General features: G+C 44.1%; 1 protein-coding gene across 8 annotated transcripts in view; it reads left to right on the top strand.

The window, feature by feature from the left end:
* The window catches only part of BEND7 (BEN domain containing 7), a 48403-nt gene that overhangs the window by 26512 nt on the left and 2708 nt on the right, over window positions 1-19183 (top strand). For 3 of the 8 annotated variants that reach the window (XM_040547601.1, XM_040547610.1, XM_040547627.1), the window contains 3 exons: window positions 2259-2484; window positions 6536-6655; window positions 15220-15270. In XM_040547601.1, the coding sequence (XP_040403535.1) occupies window positions 2259-2484; window positions 6536-6655; window positions 15220-15270 (397 nt within the window). Of the gene's footprint in view, window positions 1-2258; window positions 2485-6535; window positions 6656-8488; window positions 8698-15219; window positions 15271-15898; window positions 19012-19183 lie in introns of those variants that run through there. The other 5 variants (XM_040547634.1, XM_040547641.1, XR_005816903.1 and 2 more) reach the window with 4 other exon arrangements.

The raw sequence follows: 19183 nt of genomic DNA, 5'->3' as shown, positions 1-19183 counted from the left end.
AACGTAATGATCTGTTACTCATAGATAAATTTTCTTGTGTTTGTTTTACTGTTATAAGATTTCATTTATAATCTAATCATTTCTAATCTAAGTAGTACAACCTACTGAAATGTCTAGGATTAACTCTAATTCACTACCTGTTAATTCTAGCACTGGTATTCAGGTCTTATTTTTTTCATTGTACAGGAGTAGTTTACACACCAGTTTCTTATGCCAGGATCACTATCTGTTAACAAATGCTTTTCCTTTTGAGAAATCACATTCAAAATGATCATAAAGTTCAATTAGATACTGATTGTCTTGGATTGAAAAACAATTAGCTGCTAAAGGAAACCAAGAATAAATCAGTATTTTTCCTTCAAATTCTTTCACTTATATAGAAATTAATATATTTAATATAAAGAAGTCAAAACTAAAGTAATATTGACTCCTTTATGGTGATGCAGAGGTGAGGTTTCAACTATATTTTACAGCTGTATTAGTGAGAATGACTTGTCTGTTCTAGCCTGCTTGTATCGTCGAGGTCATCTTAAATTGTCTGTTGTAAGACCCAAGACCAAAGTAGCAAAAATAGAGTAGGATACCTTCATCACCATGACAACTACATTCTGGTTTTTGATTAACATGAAGTAGAATTTTTCCCAAGTAGTAAACTTGGCCCACATTTATTTACACTTGAAAATCTTCATCACCAGAAACTGTAGAAGTGAAATATAAAACCCACCTACATCAGAAGAGCGTCAAATAGAGTAACACTGACAAAAAACTTTTTGTCCAGAACAAGCTGAAAATATTATGTGTTTTTCAGACTTTTTCATTACTATCTGCATATTTTAAGAATGTTCATCCTGGCTTCCAAAAGCATTGTGTGTGACCTTCAGTTTCATGTGTGTATCACACAATGTACATTGTGTATAGTGTATGCTTTGGAAATACTGCTTGCTGTAACTCTCTTGATATTGATTTTAAAAATCCATGGGAAAAGAGTTATGCAGCCAAATCCTTCTGCGATTGGCAGCCATTTCTTCTATCTAGACTCAAGAAGTTTGCAGGTGATTTGATGCAGGCTGGCATTTGCTCTTGTTCTGTAAACACTTTTGAAAATGCACCCTCGCTGGTGAATGTATTTTCATGCAAGGAAAAAAAAAAGAGCAAGTCATTAGGAACAAGGCTGTAATGTTACGTTATTTTCTCACATCATGACCACAGATTTTAATTTCATTTTTTTTTACCCCTTTCCAAGTTCCAGATAATATCTTAAAATATATAGTCTTTTCACGATGCATCTTCATTCTAGATATACAGTTTTTTCCATACAGGCACCTTGTGTAAGCATTGTGTGGTAGTCATCAAAGAAAATGCTATAAATGTTGTTCATGTAATTTCTGATTTGTACAGACAGGGGCAGCAAAAAAACTCTCAGAAAGGGGACTTCCTCAAAGGCCTTTGTCTGCTTTGGCCCAAAGTGTGCTTGAGATGAGTCGTGTGAAATACAACATGATTTTTCCTCCTTCATCCCCTCCATCTCCCTTTCTGGAAGTAGCATAAATCTCTGTGATTTATCACAGAGGGTTGTTGGGTTTTTTTTGTTTGCTTTTGTTTTGTTTTGTGTTGAAATTATCTATGTATATGACATCATCCTGTTCTGAGGCTGCATTTGGGGGATATGAAACTGAGGGAGAAGTAGCTAATCAGCAGACACTGGCTACAGAGACAACCTCTAAGTCATCCTCTACTTTGCACGGGCTGTATTTGCACTAGAAGCCCTCTTGGGAAGCTGCATGGAATGGACTGTTGGCCCTGCCGCTGTCCTTCCTGGAAGCGCCTGGCTGCCTCACAGCATGCTAATCTGCATCATTTGGCAGCGAAACAGGTCCATAAAACGGGTAGATAAATGTCCAAAAAGCTTTGTACAGGAATATTGCTCCGGGATGATCCTCTGGTTTGTAATTATTATCCAATATTGAAAGGTATCTCTTTTCTTTTTGTTAGCTATACGCCTTGAAATAATGTCAGTGATTGTTAACTCTTACGGTGGCTAGACATAAGTGTGATTATTTGATTTGCCTTTTAAGGTTCTTATTCACTGATGGGGTTTGATTTCAATGAAGTAGGTACTGAATGGGATACTGAATAGCTAGAAGAAGATTCATGGTTTGATTATTTAAGTGATTGTAAAGTCTTGCCAGATGCATGATTGAAGTAAAATAATGTGTTTGAATGCTATTTTAATTAAAACATTCATATTCTTTTGGTAGCCAGAAGTGCAACTTGCAGAAGGCTTTGATGTCTTCATGCCGAAATCTCAGCTGGACTCTATATTATCAAACTATACTCGCTCAGGAAGTCTGCTCTTTAGGAAGCTGGTCTGTGCATTTTTTGATGACAAGACTTTGGCTAACTCTTTACCAAATGGCAAAAGGAAAAGAGGGCTCAATGACAACCGAAAAGGACTAGACCAAAATATTGTGGGTGCAATAAAAGGTATGTTTTGCTTACTTTCATATGTGTAATTAGAACACATTTGCAGCTAAGGAGAATCTAAAGGGATTAGAATTTCTGACGTGCACTAGGTCTATTAAAATATGCAGTCTTATTTTTATTCCCTTTCATTCACTTGTTAAAAATAGATTCTACAGGGACAGCTTGTGTTAAGTTTAAGCCAATGATCCCAGTTTCTGAAGTCAGGCTCTAAGGCTGGAATCTCAATGTTCTGTTTAAGAATTCTTTTTTCCTGGATATCAGTGACACAAGGAAATCTTGAAAACATAACGACGGCATAACTGTTCATCTTCAGTCAAAATTCTGAACCTTCTCTACATCTGACTGCATCTGCTCTGTAAATAGTTTAATAGTTGGTGGCTGGATTGGGGAGAGATAGGGGAAGATTTTACCGGGACCAAGAGATGAGCTTGATGCTCATAAGAGCTGTGGTGGTTGAACTGGGAGCAAGTTTCTTAGTTGGTGTTACCTTATGCTTGGTATTTTTGTTAGCGATCACTGCTTTCCGGGTTCCAGAAGGAAATATCTACTCTCAAACACTGTAATCACAACATATGAAGAGCTAATATTACATCAGAGACTCTGAATTGGGTTCTACTGTTTTGAAGATACTGTTTTGCCCAGAGAAGCTGTGGCTGCCCCGTCCCTGGAGGTGGTCAAGACCAGGTTGGATGGGGCTTTGGGCAACCTGATCTAGTGGGTAGCAACCCTGCCCATGGAAGTGGGGATGGAAATAGATGATCTTTAAGGTTCCTTCCAACCCAAGACGTTCTATGACTCTATGAAATTACGTATAGCAAGAAAAATACCCAAGTTACGAAAAGGCGGTGTTGCAAAACAGGGCTTATTTTAGGGTCCTTGACTTGTCCTGAGGTACAGACTGCTAACCTAGGAGATAAAAGGCAATGCGAAGAACTTCTGTAATCACATTGGCAGCAAAAGGAGGCAGAGGAACCTTTTGCAGCCACTTCTGTGTGTAGTTTCAGGCCCCCTCCCCATGCAAGAAAGACATTGACATACTAGAGTGAGGCCAGTGGCTGGCCACCAAGACTTATTGTAGGACTGAAACAGGTAAGTGGTGAAGTATGTATGCAAAGTGGCAAACGAGAAGAGACTGAGAGAGCTGGGTTCAGTCAGCCTGGAGAAGAGAAAGTTCAGGAGAAACCACATCGCTGTCCACAACTACCTAGTGGGATGGTGTAGAGAAGATGGAGTCTGACTCTTCTCAGAGGCACAAGAGGCATTGGACACAGGGAACATTTCAACAATATACAAGAAGCTTTTTCAACGTGAGGGTGGTGAAACAGTGGAACAGGAGCTCAGAGAGGCTGTGGGATCTCCGTCCCTGAAGGTATACCGAATTTGACTGGACATGGTCCAGAGCATCATGATCTAGTTGGGTGTGCTTCAAGCATCAGGATGGACATGGAGATGTCCAGAAGTCCCTTTCAACCTGTGCAATGCTTTAATAAAGTGGTTATGTCATAGTCCTAATGCACCTTGCAGAGTTTCTGGCAGACTTCCTTACAGTTCTGCCTATAATTACGGTTCAATTATAAACACTACCTATTTTTCTAGAAATCAATAATCTGTGAAAATTTGCAGTTGAATTCGCTCCATCTGTATTTCATTCTTCCCTAAAAGCTTTAATAAATAAGTTAAGTGGAAGAGAAAGGAGTTTGAAATTACTTAAAAAAAAATAAAATACTTGGAGCAGCACTGTTGTAAAAAAAAATGTTTCTGAGTTGATGCAGTGGCACTATTAAAATAGCAGTCGTCACCCACTGCAGAGATCAGTGTTTCTCAGGAGCTGAGCTCATGTTACCAGCACAAATCCTGAAGCTTGGTTTAACCTCTTCCCTTGGTCCCAGCAGGGAGGAAGAAGGAGTTTCAACAGATAAATTTTGTCTGCATTGGTACTACTAGGTACCGCTGTAAGAACAGTGACCTTTATTGGCATTTACAGGGTTGCCCAAATGCTGGTGCGTGATCCCTGGTAGGGGAGCCCCGTCCTAAAAGCTGTGATGGAATGAGATGCTGAGGGCATCTGAGGATCTTTACTCAGCCTGGCTCCAATGGCACCGTTTTTCCCCTCAAAGATCTGGGCTATCAAGCACTGTGGTTTCATTTATTCCAAGAAATGACTGAGTCAGTATGCAATCTCCATGAGAACAACATCATGTTGTTTGCATTATTTCATTAGGACATTCCTCTACCAGATATCCTTTAGTGGCACTTTTAGTCCTTCTCTGTGGCAGAGACACGAAAGTGGGGAAAAAAAAAGGCTACATTCATGACAGAAATGAGCAGACAACTTAAAGGAGAGACTGTTTGCTTGAAAATTGCTCTCCTTGTCTGAAAACATTTTAACTGCCATCCTTACGGGTAATTTAACACCTCTGTAACAGGATGATTAGCCAGGAATAAATTCTCCCTTTTGACTTTGGATATTCAGTGGCACTTGTTGAATCAGTTGCAGTGCTTCTCCTGGGCAATCAATTTCCCTTGTGAGCTGCATCAATCTTTCCCTTAGCGCTCAGAGGAGGGGGGAAGAGAGATCAGAAGTGGTTGGTTTTTTTCCTTTACGTTCCTGACAAGAAGTCCAGCCCTGCACGAAGGTCCGTTCCTGCAGAAGTAATGAGCTGTGATCAGATCTGCTGGGGAGACTTATGGCACGGGGTGAGGTACAGCTCAGATGGACCAGAGAGGTGAGGTCCCACTTCTGCCTCCTTCCTATTCCATTCCCACTCTTGCTCTCCGAGGCTGCTGTACCCTCTTTACACATGCAGCCAGCAGCAAGCAATAGCCAAAATTTCACCTTGGGCACGTGTGGAGGGTGGCCTGGTGTCCCAGGTTGTCCCCAGGCCCCAGTCACAAACACAAAGTGCTGTCCCACGTTCGAAGTAGGAGTCTTAAGGCATCAGTCAGGCTCCCATTGTATTAGGGACCATATGAATTGAGAAGAGAAAGATCATTTCTACCTTCAAGGAGCCTGTGAAGCGTTGCAAATCGGACACCGGCAATATGTGGGGCTGTACTGACTTCTCTGGGAAACCTCCTGAGTCGGTCCAGACTGCAGAGAAAAATATTGTTAATGCCTTTCATGCAATGGTTTTGTGAAGTTGTTAACATGAAAAGAATTTGGAGGGTGTGATTACTTTGGGTCCCTTTGTACTTAGCAGCTAGCACTGCTTCAAAAGTCTGTGTATAAGAATTCTAAAATTGACAGTTTTTGTTGCATGCTTCTCCACCCTATTTGTGTGACATTTATTCCCAAGGATTACAAATTCCTTCGGCTGGGACCAGTTTTCTTTCTTTGTTTGCTGGTCGTTAGTGGACAGTTGGCTCTGGGGCCTAAGCCCAAGACTACAATAGCAATACTAACAGCCATAATATTTTTTCTATTTTTGCTCTCGTTGACTTTGCACACACCTCTCAGTTGTGTGATGAAAATCAATTGCATCAGTTTCACTGCATTTATAATTTCCTAATTTTGATATATCAGTGTTTGGTTTGCTGTAAATATGGCACAGAATTTCCTTTTGTGTATGGGTTTAAAGACAGTGTTGTTCATACATGAGCTATTTTTACAGAAATATAAAATTGGATCTATATGATATTTATTTTTCTCAAGCAAATCTGCTTTTTTAGTAGCTTTATAAAGGTTCTGTTCCACCCAGCTTGGCAGTATGAGAACTGTAGAGATTTCTGCAGTGGTAGGACTTGTGTCTTTCAACAGTTTGCTTGCTGACTTAGAAACGAGACTGAGAGGCCGCCAAATGACCAGATGTTCACTCCTCTACTCCTACCATACGGAAGGCAGCATTTAGAAGTGCCTACCACATCTGGAGACTCGGTTCAAAGTACTTATTTTGTGAAACATTGAGTTTGACCCTGTTCTTGCAATCCTAGACTTCGCCATTGAAATGCTCTTTGTTAAGCTGACAGTTTGATGTAGTTTGTTTGCAATCTTCTTCAGCCTCCTTTTCTCGGTTGTGGTGGCACGTTTGAAAAAGATATCTTTTTATTTCAGTCTTCACAGAAAAATACTGCACTGCTAACCATGTGGATAAACTTCCTGGTCCTAGGGACTGGGTCCAGATCCTTCAGGATCAAATTAAACTGGCAAGAAGACGATTAAAAAGAGGCTCAGGTATGTATAAAAAAAAATAAGGAAAAGCCATGTGAGTGTAAGATTAAAATCTGAGAGCCTTTTCTTGTTGACTGTAAGTGTTGTACACGGTCACTCTGTGAAAATTTGACCTCCCAGATTTTAGCAGGTTTCTATGTAAAAGTACGGGGTGGCACGTTCAGGAGCGGTCTTTGCAGCTTTTTTAAAGTCTTTTTCAATGTTGTCTCCAACCTCTTTCCATTAGCAACCAAAACTTTCTTAGAATCATCTCCTGAAGTGGAAGGGACCCATGGGGATCATTGAGTCCAACTCCTGATCCCACACAGGACAACCTAAGAGTTAACCCGTCTATCTATGAGCGTTCTTCCCAGCATTTTATGGGATTTGAGTCATAAACCAGCTGATCCAGCCAGGGTTGTGGGTAGAAGTTTTTAAATTCCCTGTTACTTGGCCTGCCAAGCCACTTACCGTGCTGTTAGGACATAACCTAAATCACCTTTCCTTCCAAACTCTGCGTCTCTGGAAGGACAGAGGAGTTTTCTCACACTCCTTGCGAAAGAATCGGCATCACTGTAGCAAAAAAAAGACCCTCCCACGCTGGTTGTGCCTGTGAGGACCTACCAAAGCATACGAGTGTGCTTGCCAGCAGTGAGTAACAGGTAATTTGGGTAGGGATTTGCAGCAAAGCCGCTCAGCTTTGCAGAGTAACATGCAGGGCAGCCTGGGACCAGCCTGACAGAGCTCGCCGGGCAGCGAAGGCACAGTTTGAAGCACCCACCCTGAGAGCATCCGGCTGCATCGCTTTGCCCATGAGCTCTCAGTTGCAGTGATGAACAGCAACGCGCAGTCCCAAAATCCCCCGTGGAGTTCACAGGAATCTGAAAGCAATATCGCTGATTAAGAGATGTTTAATTACTTTACAAACCTGAACTAGTCTCCTTCCCGTCTTCATGCCTCATGTCCTACAAGGGGCTTTCTTCATGCTTCCTACTTTTCCCTTCTGGTGTCTCTTAAGGCTCTCTTGTGGTCATATTTCCTGCCCGTCTCTCCCTTGGAGCATCTGACTTCACTGTCTGAGGTGCATCACTTGTGCCAACGTCCTTAAATGTGCTCCTTCACCGTTACCATGTGTAGCTGACTGCCTCTTCCCCTCTTCCCTTCTGCCCCTCACCACAATTAAGTGCCAATTAGCATCCATGGGTTGAGGAATGGGAAACTCGATGGCTCAGCAGGGGATGCAGTGGTCCTGCTGGCTATGGAGAGGTGAGCTAGGCTGCAGGAAAAGGCAAAAACATTTCTCTCCGGCTCCATGTGCCAGAGAGCCAGTGTTTTCTGTCCAAACACACACTGGCATCTGAATTCTTTATCCACACCTCTGTTAATGCCAGGAGGAAAAAGTGTAAAACTAAGGAGAACGAGGAGCACCCAGAGGTGGGGGAAATGCAGGTTATTCAGTAGCATGAGCTTCCCACCACTAGAAACCACCACTAGCCTTAAAAAGGGCTTCTTGTGCATGTTGGGGAGGGAGGAGAGAGGGACACAAGGTAATCTCGTTAAAGACAGTGTCAGCTCACTGAGGTTGTACAACAGGACTGCTTTCTGCCCCTTCCAAAGGCTGGCTGGGCAGAAGGGTGGAAATGCAGTTTCAGGCTCTGATAAGGTGAAGAGCACAGCGTGGGATGTGGGCAAAAGAGGGTCTTTGGGTTGTCTGCAGAAGATCCCTCAGGGAAGAGGATTGACCTAATTTTGTTTGGATTTTTGTTTTCTTTCATCCTTTTTTAACTGCTTTTCTTGGTGCCTCTGCAGGGTATTAATTAAAATGACAATGCCGTTCTGCTTTTGCCTTTTAAACAGGGCCACTTCCATCTCTGGTCCTTTCTTGGGATGGCAGAATCGAAGCAGAGGATATTCTTTGTACGTGAGCAAGACTATGAAGAAAAATAAGCGAGGCTGAGTATAGTGAGGGTGAATAAGATAGGCTCCCGTCTCTGTCTCTGCCTGCAGAGGGAAGCTAACTCATCAGCCGGCGTGGGCATGAGTAGTAAACAGAAACACACCTAACAGCCCCCCAGTTTTATTTACTAAAAGAAGTACGTCGTAACTGCATTGCTAGAAAGGCTCTTTTTTTTTTTTTTCCTGTTGTTTAGTTTGCTCACTGATCCCTAAGTGCATCGTTTTCTTCCTGCCACTTGGCCACAGGCAGACACGTTCTTTTAGATGCAGCAGGAGTGATTGAAAATGCCACTGTTGTGGACAGTATCCACTGCTTGGAGTTCCCCCTTCTACGGCAGAGCAGGAGCAAACAGGTTGCAGTCTTCATCTTGTTGAAACAAGGTTATTTGGTACTTGAGTGTTACAGCCATGAGTTTCTGATACGAGGAGCACAGAGCTGATCAGATGACATCTCCATCCAGTCCCATATTTTGCTTCCTACGATGCCCATTAGTAGATGCCCAAGGAGGTCCCCAGGGCCAAGGGAAAGATGGGATGTTTGCTAGCACAGTCTCACAGTCCTCAGAAGTCTTAGCCTGATTTAAACCTGGCTGCGTGGGAACAATGCAAATGTGAACTATTCATTGTGAAACCTTTCTAAAATTGTCAGCGCTGTGGGTAACTCGCCGAGACCAAAATGGGAGAGGAGGGCAGTTCCGGAGGGAGGTTTGATCTGCTTAGGGGAAAAGATGTTCCCAGCCTTCGTCTTGCAAAATGCTGTCTTTAAGAACCCGAAAACCCCCAAGCAGGTGTCCTCGCTTCCCTACTCCCCAGTCACCCTCTCTTAGCTTTGTCTACGTTTGCTCCCTGCAAAACTCCAGCTAGGCTTGTGGGCATGGGCTGAGGTGCCCGAAGAACAAATTGGAGCCAGCATTAAGCTAGATTGACCTGAGACTTTCTAAGCCGTCGTGTCTCCCTGCTGGCTGATCATGCTGCTTTATCTAAATCAGTTTCGAGTTTGTTTCGATGCACAGGCTTTATCTGGGAAAAGCTTAAGGTAGTCTATTTATTTCACAGAAACCACAAAACAACTTTTTAGTCACCACTGAGTTGTGCTAAATTTGAACAGCAGAAGTATTTAAGAGACAAGGGGCAGGCTTTCCATTCTGTTTGCCTTCCCCTGAGCCATTTAGTCTATCCTCAGATTAGTTTCTCACTTCAAACCAGGCAATAAGACACTGCATTCATGAGCAGCCCTGTCTGCTCTATCCTGTAGAACATTATTTCAGTCTGATAACGTAAATCCTGCTTTAGCTTCCAGTGATATTAATGATTTCAAAGAATTCTAGCAAATGAGTGAGATAGGTCTGCTTTTTGTACCTCTCTCTGTAGGGTGTATTCTCTTGAGGATTCCCAAATTAATTGAAATCATGATCACTGGATGATTGGTGCTGTCCAGCTTCAACCTTATTTATCATGTTTGACTCATCTCCTAGAATTGGGGATGGAAAAGCTCCCTACTTGGAAAGCTAATCAAAAAAAAAAAAACACTTAAAAATTCTGCTTTCTAGAAAATAGTTCCCCTGTGTGGATTTTGAAAGGTTGTTATCCTAAACCAAATAAAAATTCATTTAAGTTCAGAATCAGTGACAATATTTTTCATAGCTAGAAATATTCTTTTTTTAATTTATTTATTTTTGCTTTGGCTTTTTCTTAGCTCTTTGAGATTATTGCCTGAGATCTGAGACTTGGGTAGGGTTTTTTTTTATTTGTTAGATCTGAGAATAAAGCTGTCACTACCATTAAATTTTTATTGGCCTTGTTCAGTCTTCTCAAAATTTCACAAGTCGGCTGTCACAAAGGGGAGAAGAGACTGCGAGGTTAATGTTACAAACAGATGTTATAATTAAAATTAAATAGTATGATAATTTTCCTCAGCCTTGACTATCGGTCCCGTTTCATGCCAGCAGCACAGCGTCCTGGGGCACAGCTTCGGAGTGCCAGATCTGCCTTCTCCCAGCAGAGAAGCTTCTTGGCTTCTGGCACGGGATGCAAAGTGGCCCTGGAAGGGAAGGAAGTCAAAGGAAAAAAAAAAAAAAAAAAAAAAAAAAGATGCGTGGGTTTCCTCTTTTAAAGCAGTGTGAATTGCTGTGCAAATCATCTCGTAATTTACTCGGCGCGTTCCCCACCGCGTGGTCTTTCCACCCTACAGAGAGAACATGGGTCGGGGGCTGGTGGCCTTGCCAGTGGCATTACAGAGCCAGGCGAGCATTAGCAAAAAGATCTAAGAAGGGCAAAATCAGAAGGAACTGACTCGCTGCTCATGTCACCTCTGTGCTAGACATAGTATGGAAGCCTTTTGATTACTAAACTCTTCATCCCTTAATAAGCAGCGGGTCAGGGGCCACACATCTCTTGCAGTAAGTTCTTCCTCCCTTTTTATGTTTTGAAGAGAGTACATACTCCATTAATCTGTAACGTCTGCCCGTTGCGTAGCCAGGGAAGTTGATGCTGTATGACTAACTCTCCTGGAGTACTGAGGGTAAGAGCTGTTCATGCAAAGTGATTGCAATGTGCATAACCTGGAAGCTTTTGATTGCCGTACTCAATAAAGGAGAACGTAGCGATGTTGGAAAACATGCCGAAACTTTTCAGGCAGGATTAATTTAAATTACAATTCCATGACGTTTCATCCTTGAATTGTCATTTAAAATTAATATTGCTTTGTTGCAATGTGAAACAGTGGGAAAGAAGGAAAAATACTTGCACGCTTTTTGGAAATTTGCCTTTTCTCCCACATCCTTGTTCAAACCCCTGCTTCCATTGCCTCGCGTAACGTTTTGGGAGGGGGGTAGAGGGGCTTGGTTGATTTTTGGTTTTTGCTTTCAATTTCTCTTCATCCTTCTGATTTCCCTGTTTTGTGCTTCTGATCCAATGCCTATGTATTGTGAGAGATTGTGTTGATTTTTTTTTTTTTTTTTTGCTTAGCAATAAACACAGGACCAGGAAGGATGTCGGATGTAAGCCCAAGATGTGACACACTGCTTTTGTGGCTAGTATCTTAGATAAAGATAGCGATATTAAAATGAGCTACTCTTGCAATAATCTTGCCAGCCCTGAGCGTACAAGTACTGCTGTCCAAGGAGCAAAACAGCAGGTGTACACTTAACAAACGTGGACACCAGAAGCTAAACAGTTTTTTGGGGAAAAAAATAGACCTCTAAGGAAATGGCTAGTAGGATTGTTTTGCGGTAGCTGTTGAGCTCTACCTAAGCAAAGGACAGAAAAGAGTGTTAGAATTCCCACAGCAGAATCTATTCCTGCTTGCCTTGTCTTGCAGGCTGGCTCAGGACATGTGAAGTTTGGCTGGCAGTCCCTGGGTGCGGTTGTTGAAGGCAAACCTTCTTTCCTGCTTGGAATGCAATGGGAGAAGGTGCTGCTTTACATCCATGTTAGGAGGTCCAAGTGTTTATCACGCACTTGTGAGCTGGAGCTTTGCTGGTCGTACTGCACCTCAAGCTGTGGCTACACATCCAGTGTCATAAAACAAACTGGGACAGGCACTGAGAAGTGCATGTCTTGTTCCCACTCCCTTCCTGGCATTGGCAAAAGCATTCATGTGGCCACATTGTCAGTTTTTAACTGGACCTGACCTCTGTGGCCATATGAACGTTTGTGCTGGCATGAGCAACGGGGCTGGAACAATCGGTGGTGAGCTGGACCTCATCTATCAGCACCGTATCGGTCTTGTGCCAGATTAAAATGGCCAGGTAACTACTCTGTTATCAACAAAGTTGGTTCTGCAAATTTGGAAACTCAAGCCCTTATCTGCGGAAAGCCAAGTACTTCCTAGCCTCCGTTTGTTTCTGTGTGACTCCTTCCTCTGAGTTCAAGTTTAGCCAGGCGTGAGGAGGGCAGTAAGGCAGAAAGAGAACCACGTTTCTAGAGCTGCTTCAGGAGTCGCTGCTGAGATGTCCAGAAAACCTCTCACTGGAGTGGACAGTGTAGCTGGTGGCATGGGCCTTGATACTGATAGAGGGAAGACTTCCAGACTATTGCCAGCATTCGTGTCATGTCTTGCTTCCCCCATTTTCATAACCTGGGTCCCTTCAGCTCATGGGGCCGTTTACGGTTACATCTCTTGCATGCCATGCTGCAGAACCACTTGGTGCAGGTAGTTCTTCGTAACATAGCTACAAGTTGGCCTCAGCCTGTGACCCCAGTAGTATATATCCTATCGGTTCTTTCCTAGCCACTCATTTCACCACACTGTCTCCTCCATCCAGTCCTTCCATCGCTGTTAGTCCAGTCCGGATGCAAACCAACATAGAGGCAGAGAATCATGTAACCTCTTCCCATTTATTGAGCTCCACGCTCCTTCCAAAATTAAAGATTTTTTGCAATAAGCTGTAGCAAGCACTTAATTTCTTTCTGCTCAGTGTGCCCCCCTCTCACAGGAAGGAGAAAAAGTTATCAGTTCAAGGCACAATCAGAGTAATTTGCAGGTCTGTGTCTTGTACTTGTTAGGGCTCTCAATTTAAACCTTCCATGGGAGGAAAGCTGTTTAATATTAGTTGTTTTTTTGTTTGCTTCTGTTTTCTTTATTACCTGCTTGAGGGTAGGAAGGCTTTGCAGAGGGATCTGGATAGGCTGAGTCCAACCACAGGACATTCAGTGAAGCCAAGTGCTGGGTGCTGCGCTTGGGGCACAGCACCCCCAGGCAGCGGTGCGGGCTCGGGGAAGAGAGGCTGGAAAGCTGCCCGGCAGGAAAGGACCTGGGGGCACTGGTCAACAGGACCAGGGAAGCGATTGTCCCCTTGTACACACCTCAAATATCGTGTTCAGGTTTGGGCCCCTCGCTACAAGAAGGATGTGGAGTTGCTGGAGCATTGCTCAAGCAGAGAAGAGCAACAAAGCTGGTGGAGGGACAAGAAAACGAGAGTTATGAGGAGCGAGTGGGGGAATTGGGGCTGTTTGGTCCAGAGAAGAGGAGGCTGAGGGGAGACCTCATCGCTCCCTACAGCTAACTGAAAGGAGGCTGCAGTGAGGAGGGTGTCGGTCTCTTTTCTCAGGTGACAAGTGATAGGACACAAGGAAATGGTCTCAAGTTGTCCCAGGGGAACTTTACATTGGATTTTAGGAAGAACTTCTTCATGGAGGGGGGTGATCAAGCATTGCAATGGGATTCACAGGGAGGTGGTGGAGTCCCCATCCCTGGAGGTATTTAAGAGGCGTGTGGACGTGGTGCTTAGGGATATGGTTTAGTGATGGAACTCGGTAGGTCAGGTTGATGGTTGGACTTGATGATGCGGAAGGTCTTTTCCTACCTAGCTGATTCTGTGATTCTTTACTTCAACTAATTTTGCAGAAGTGAGTGGAAAGCGTAGAGCCAAAACTCTGAACTGACTTCCATACATGTAGGAAAGAGAGCAACCTCCGGGGATGGATAGCCAGGGGTAGCTGGAGGAAGGGAATTTTAACATACCTCAGCAGCTGGATTAGTTCATCTTATGATGTCCTCATAAAGGCAACAAGTCAACATCTTTGTGTACAGCTATAAAAAAGATGACCAGGACAGTTAGCTTAGTGTCAAGCGAGAGCTGAACTGAGTTGCTCAAGGTATCTATGGCCTTGGTTAAATTTGGTGCCTGTGGAAAATGTGCATGGAACGGAGGTGGTACGATGCACATCCACCACACTGCACGTGTACAATGTAAGGGACTTCACCTTTATGACCACATCTAGTGTGCTTAAGTGCTCTTGAAGGTCTCATTGTGTTTTAAAGGCCTTAAATATCGTGCTGAATTGTCAAAAGACAAAGGTAATGGGATTTTGAATGGGGATTGTGTGGGTTAGGCACCTAATTCCTGCTAAATGCCTGTAATTTACTCGGGGTTCAGACGCACACTCCAGGGTACTACAGCCTGACAAGTCACTGCACATCCGCGGAGCCACATGAACCATCTCTATGCATACCCTTGGCCCGTGGCAAATAGGAGAGGAACAAATTAGGCTTTTAGCCTTCCTTTACCGTGGGCTAGATTAAGGCAAATGATCTCGCACATGCCGTGAGTTAAAAGCGTGTGTGTGTGTATATATACACTGTAATTGCCTGTGTACCCGCACGGTTACCTGCTGTTGTAATTCTGCTAGGTGCCCACCTGCACCTTTGAAGACTTCCTGCCCCAGCAAATCTCTCTCCCCCCAAAACGAGCTTGCCTGTGGTCACGGAAAGTTTGGATGCAGAAATGGGACTATTCATACTTTCCCCTCAGGTGTCTGATGATGGCAACTACAGGAGGATGGAGTAGAAGCCGTAGATGGCTTAACAAACAGGACTTCTCTTATGTGATTTTATAAAATGATTGCAGCTCCCCTTATCAACCTCTTATGTCCTGAAACCTTAAAAGGAGCAAGCGTTACTGCAGCCCATTGCTGGCACAACTGCTTATTAATACCAAAGCCTCTCCTAAGTTTGCATTTTTATTATATGACCTTTTCCTCCAAGCAGTGAGTTTTTAACCGAGCGATAGCAAATTGCAGCTGAGGAAAGTAGATAGAAAATGCAAAATCACTCTACAGTATGTAGCTTTTTAATCGCATTCCTGTATTCAGTAAAAGTAATGAGATTTCTTGTTTATATTTGTAATCAGCAGAGGCAACTGACTGTGATGAGAAGCCGGACATTTCTTTACTACAAACAGGTAAAATGCATTAAAATTTTTATCAGCTTCCAATGTTTGTGTTTGTTTATTGCGCATAAGCAGTTTTCAGTAATCCTGCCGTGCCATATACATTGCATATACATAATTGCACACGGGACCCAGCTATCTACGTTTTGAACGCCCCGTATTAAAAAAACAAATGCACCGGAATCTTAAAATTTCCTCCTCTATTTCATATTCATAAAACCTCAGGGTTCATGGCAGCAGCTAAGCTAATAAGGCCGGTAAGTCACCCTTCTTATTCCAAACAGGATCTTGTGCTCATCCCTTGTGTTTCTGGGAGTTTTCGGGGTTCTTAACAGTGTTATGGGTGAGGACAGACTCAATGATTTCTACTGTAGCATCTGTTCAGTTGGGCAAGGTAGTAGCAAGAATATCTTGGGTTTACAGAAGGACTGCATGTTATATGCGTATGTTATGATAGTTAAGTGTTGTTTTACTGTCTCTTGGAGTGCAGGCACCCTGCCTCAAAGCCTGGTAATTGTTAAATAGCAATGTAGCTACGCAGGGCGGGGGCTAGGAAATACAGTTTTTTGTGTGCTGTTTTACATCGTGTTAAAATCGAGATAGGCTGAGAGTGAATTCTGAAACACCCTCTCGTTAACAGGCAGTTCATTAATAAGTGCCCTGGTGGTAGGAACAGAGTTCCCATCCTCCCAAAACTGCGTGGAGCCAGAGTGTGGGGAGGTGGCCATTCCCCTGTAATTTCACAAGGATGCAGCCTAACACCGCCGAAGCCAAAGGAAAAGGAGGGATGCTACAATAGATGCTACGGATGCTACAAGAGCTTTAGCAGATGAGCAGGGTCACAGCCTGCAGTCCATTTTTATCAGATTCCTGAGGCGTAACAACAAAGCGCGGCTGGAGATCAGCCGTGCAATTGCTGCGAAGATGAAGGACGTGGCTGGCATCGGGTTGCTGAGCACAGCCCGCAGTACCTGGAGGCTCGGGGTGGTCGGGAGAGCGACACCGCAGCATCTGCCTCGGCAGGATCACTTCCTAATCCCTCTTACGTAAGGGCTGGAGAAGGGGCTTTCAGCCGCCACCGCTGCGTGCTGGGGGCCAGAGCAGCAGCTGCCAGCCGCCGAGCACGGCCGGTTGAAATCCTGCTGTCAGAGCACGTGCAGTTACCAAGGAATAGGAGCAGCGAAGCAGCGGCGAGGACAAGCAGCTATAGTCTTGTTCTGGCAGGGACCCAGTGGGGGCTGGGAGCACACGCTCGCTGGGAGCTGCCGTGCTGCTTTCTTGGCCAGCCAGTGAATATTTCAGGGTACCGTTGTGATAATAGGCGCAGGAAGCTCTGCTTTGAAAGGTCTCTTCCAAGTGACATCCTGTTTGTTTCCTTTATCAGGGAGGGAAGCAATTCCATTGAAAGAGGGCCCTAATAAAGCTTGCTAACGCTACGTAGCGTTATCTTTACGTTGCTGGAGTAATCGTATTAAGGCGCAGAGTTACCGGATTGCTGCGCTTTTCTGTAGCTGCTTCTTGCACCTCGTGCTAGCGGTGGAAACGAGCGTGCTGAGATGGTCGTGGCAGAGAAGCCAACTCCCCGTCCACCCTACAAGCAAATCACCACCAGTGCGCTCTGACCGCTCGTACAACTCGGAGCATCACACCGCACACACAGTTCTCGAGCCGAAATGTTTCTTTTGCGTGTGTGTGTCTCCATACTACCCGGGGAAGGATGCCTAAATAAACCACGGTGCGATTTGCATCGGTGGGGGAGGCGGTGCTCGCGGGCCGCGCGCCAAGCATTTGACTCACACCCATTATTATATGTGTGTGCAAGTGCCTCTTTATACTACGTATCAATGTAATATCACACTGTTCTTGGAAGCAAATGATTTAAAGTGATATACAGACAGTCTAATGACAGTAATTACGATGGAGAGCCAAAATACAGATGCTTTCTATCGAGGAGTGTCACAAAAGAGGTGGAATGGAACTTTTATAGAGGTCTTTCCCTGCCTTAGCACAGCTGCTTTTATAGGGGGAGTTACTGACAGGGCGTTAAAAGAGAGCTTTAGCGTGATGTATTCAGCTGTCTTCTCTGTTTAGCTTGAAAATTCTCCTTGCTGACGGTGTTTGTACAGCGCCTGGTGCGGTGGGCCTCCCTCGCAGGTGACATCTCTTGGGAGACAAATCGGGAACGATCAGTGGTTGGCGTGGTGTGGCAGTGGGATAAAAGTGGGCTGGATCAGATCGCTTGAGGGGAGTCGTGCCCGAGGCTGGGCTGGGAGGAAAGGTGGGGTGCTGGAGCCGTTTGTGACGAACGTCGGGTGGTTGCTCTCTCGGTCTTCACGAACTGAACAAACTTGGGAAGCGAAAGCGCCCAGACTGAATTAAATCAGTGGTAAGTGTTGGTGCACAAAAGGGAGAACTCGGATTTCTCTAATCTGCCTTTTCTGCTCAGTCAAGGCTACCTGTGACCCCGGTGACATTATACACACGATCCGGGGATATGTGGGCTGTCAGTGCTGCAGTTCTTCAACCTACGCGTTTTCAGATCACAGCCTATGGATGGCTGGCATTTCATCTGAGACACCTCGGTTGGAAGTGTGCTTGCTCCCGGCTCTCTTCACAGATGACAGGAGAAGGAATAAGTTCAGATCAGCTACATTCACAATCGGAAGAGCCTGTTCTTTGGTGCCAGGAGGACTGCTCTGAATGTGGCTCATTTACGTAGGCGCCTCCAGCCAGGTTTGAATCTGCTCCTTCTGGGCCCACAAGTGGCAAAGTCCTGGTCTCCGGGGAGAAAAGAGGTGTTTTCTTTCCAAAACCCTCTTTTGGAACTCAAAAGCCTTGTAAAAAATGTAGCTGGTACATTCTCCTAAAACTAAGGAAGATGTTTTTGCCCAATTATATTTTAGCACTTCAGAGCAAGAATCATGCTCCCGTTTTAAAATCACCCTAGATGCTGAGAGTGCCTTTGCTTTGAAGGCTGATGATTGAAGGGTGTTTAAAGAAAATTGGAAGAACTGTAGCAGTTAAACTTGCTGGGAACTTTGGCAGAATAACAGATAAATCTCAAGAAAATGCTAGAAGAGTTGTGTTTAACAAACCTTAGGAAAGCTCAGGTCTCCGAGAGTTCCAGCTTCTGCGCGTACTAAAGCGGGCTGTTGCTAAAGCTGAAGTCTGTGTCCAGAGCTGAGCTGAGACAGATCAGGCAGCTCCCAGGCTAATTACTGTGGAGTGGCTGCAAAGACCGATTAGTTTCTCGTTGATGTGGGAACCTGAAAGGTGTGGGATATATCTTTATCAGAATGAAGACGTGGCAGCTTTTGGAGTCTTCCTGTATGAGTTGGCGTTGCAAAAAAAGCTCATTTTAGTTTGGTCTACGGTTTATATAAAGCATCTGGATTTTTTTTTCTTTTTTTTAAGTATAACCCAGAAGTTCTGCATATGGAAACAAATTTAAGACAGCTGCAACACCCTTTTCATGAATCCTCATCATGTAAATCACATTTGGAAGATACGCGCAGCCCAGGCCCTCCTTATACCTGTGTTTTGGACCACCGCTGGGCTGAAGGTTTCATACAGTTTCTCCACATTGGGGTTAATTTTGAGATGAGAAAGTATTTTGATATCCCTAAAAGAAGCAGAATCAGTAACACCCCAGTCCTCAGGTCCGGGGGTGATACGGCTTTGTCGAGAGATGAGAGCAATCTCTTCGGGAAGAAACCAGTGATAAGAAAATAGCAACGATCCGATTCTGTATAGGTTGTCTCCTTTTCTCTCGAAATACAATATCAAGAAAACGAAACTTCAAAAAAAAAAAAGAACCTTTTCGAAACCTTAAATATAAATCCTTTATTGTAATATAAATCTTTATCCTTTCAGTGCCTGATTGTGAGTCTTCCCTTTTCATTGGGTTGTGTTTGCCTTTTACACT

This window comes from Cygnus olor, chromosome 1, assembly GCF_009769625.2.
Source record: "Cygnus olor isolate bCygOlo1 chromosome 1, bCygOlo1.pri.v2, whole genome shotgun sequence".
Lineage (NCBI taxonomy): Eukaryota > Metazoa > Chordata > Aves > Anseriformes > Anatidae > Cygnus > Cygnus olor.
The sequence above is the reverse complement of the archived record's forward strand: the minus strand, read 5'-3'. Positions and strand labels throughout refer to the sequence as shown.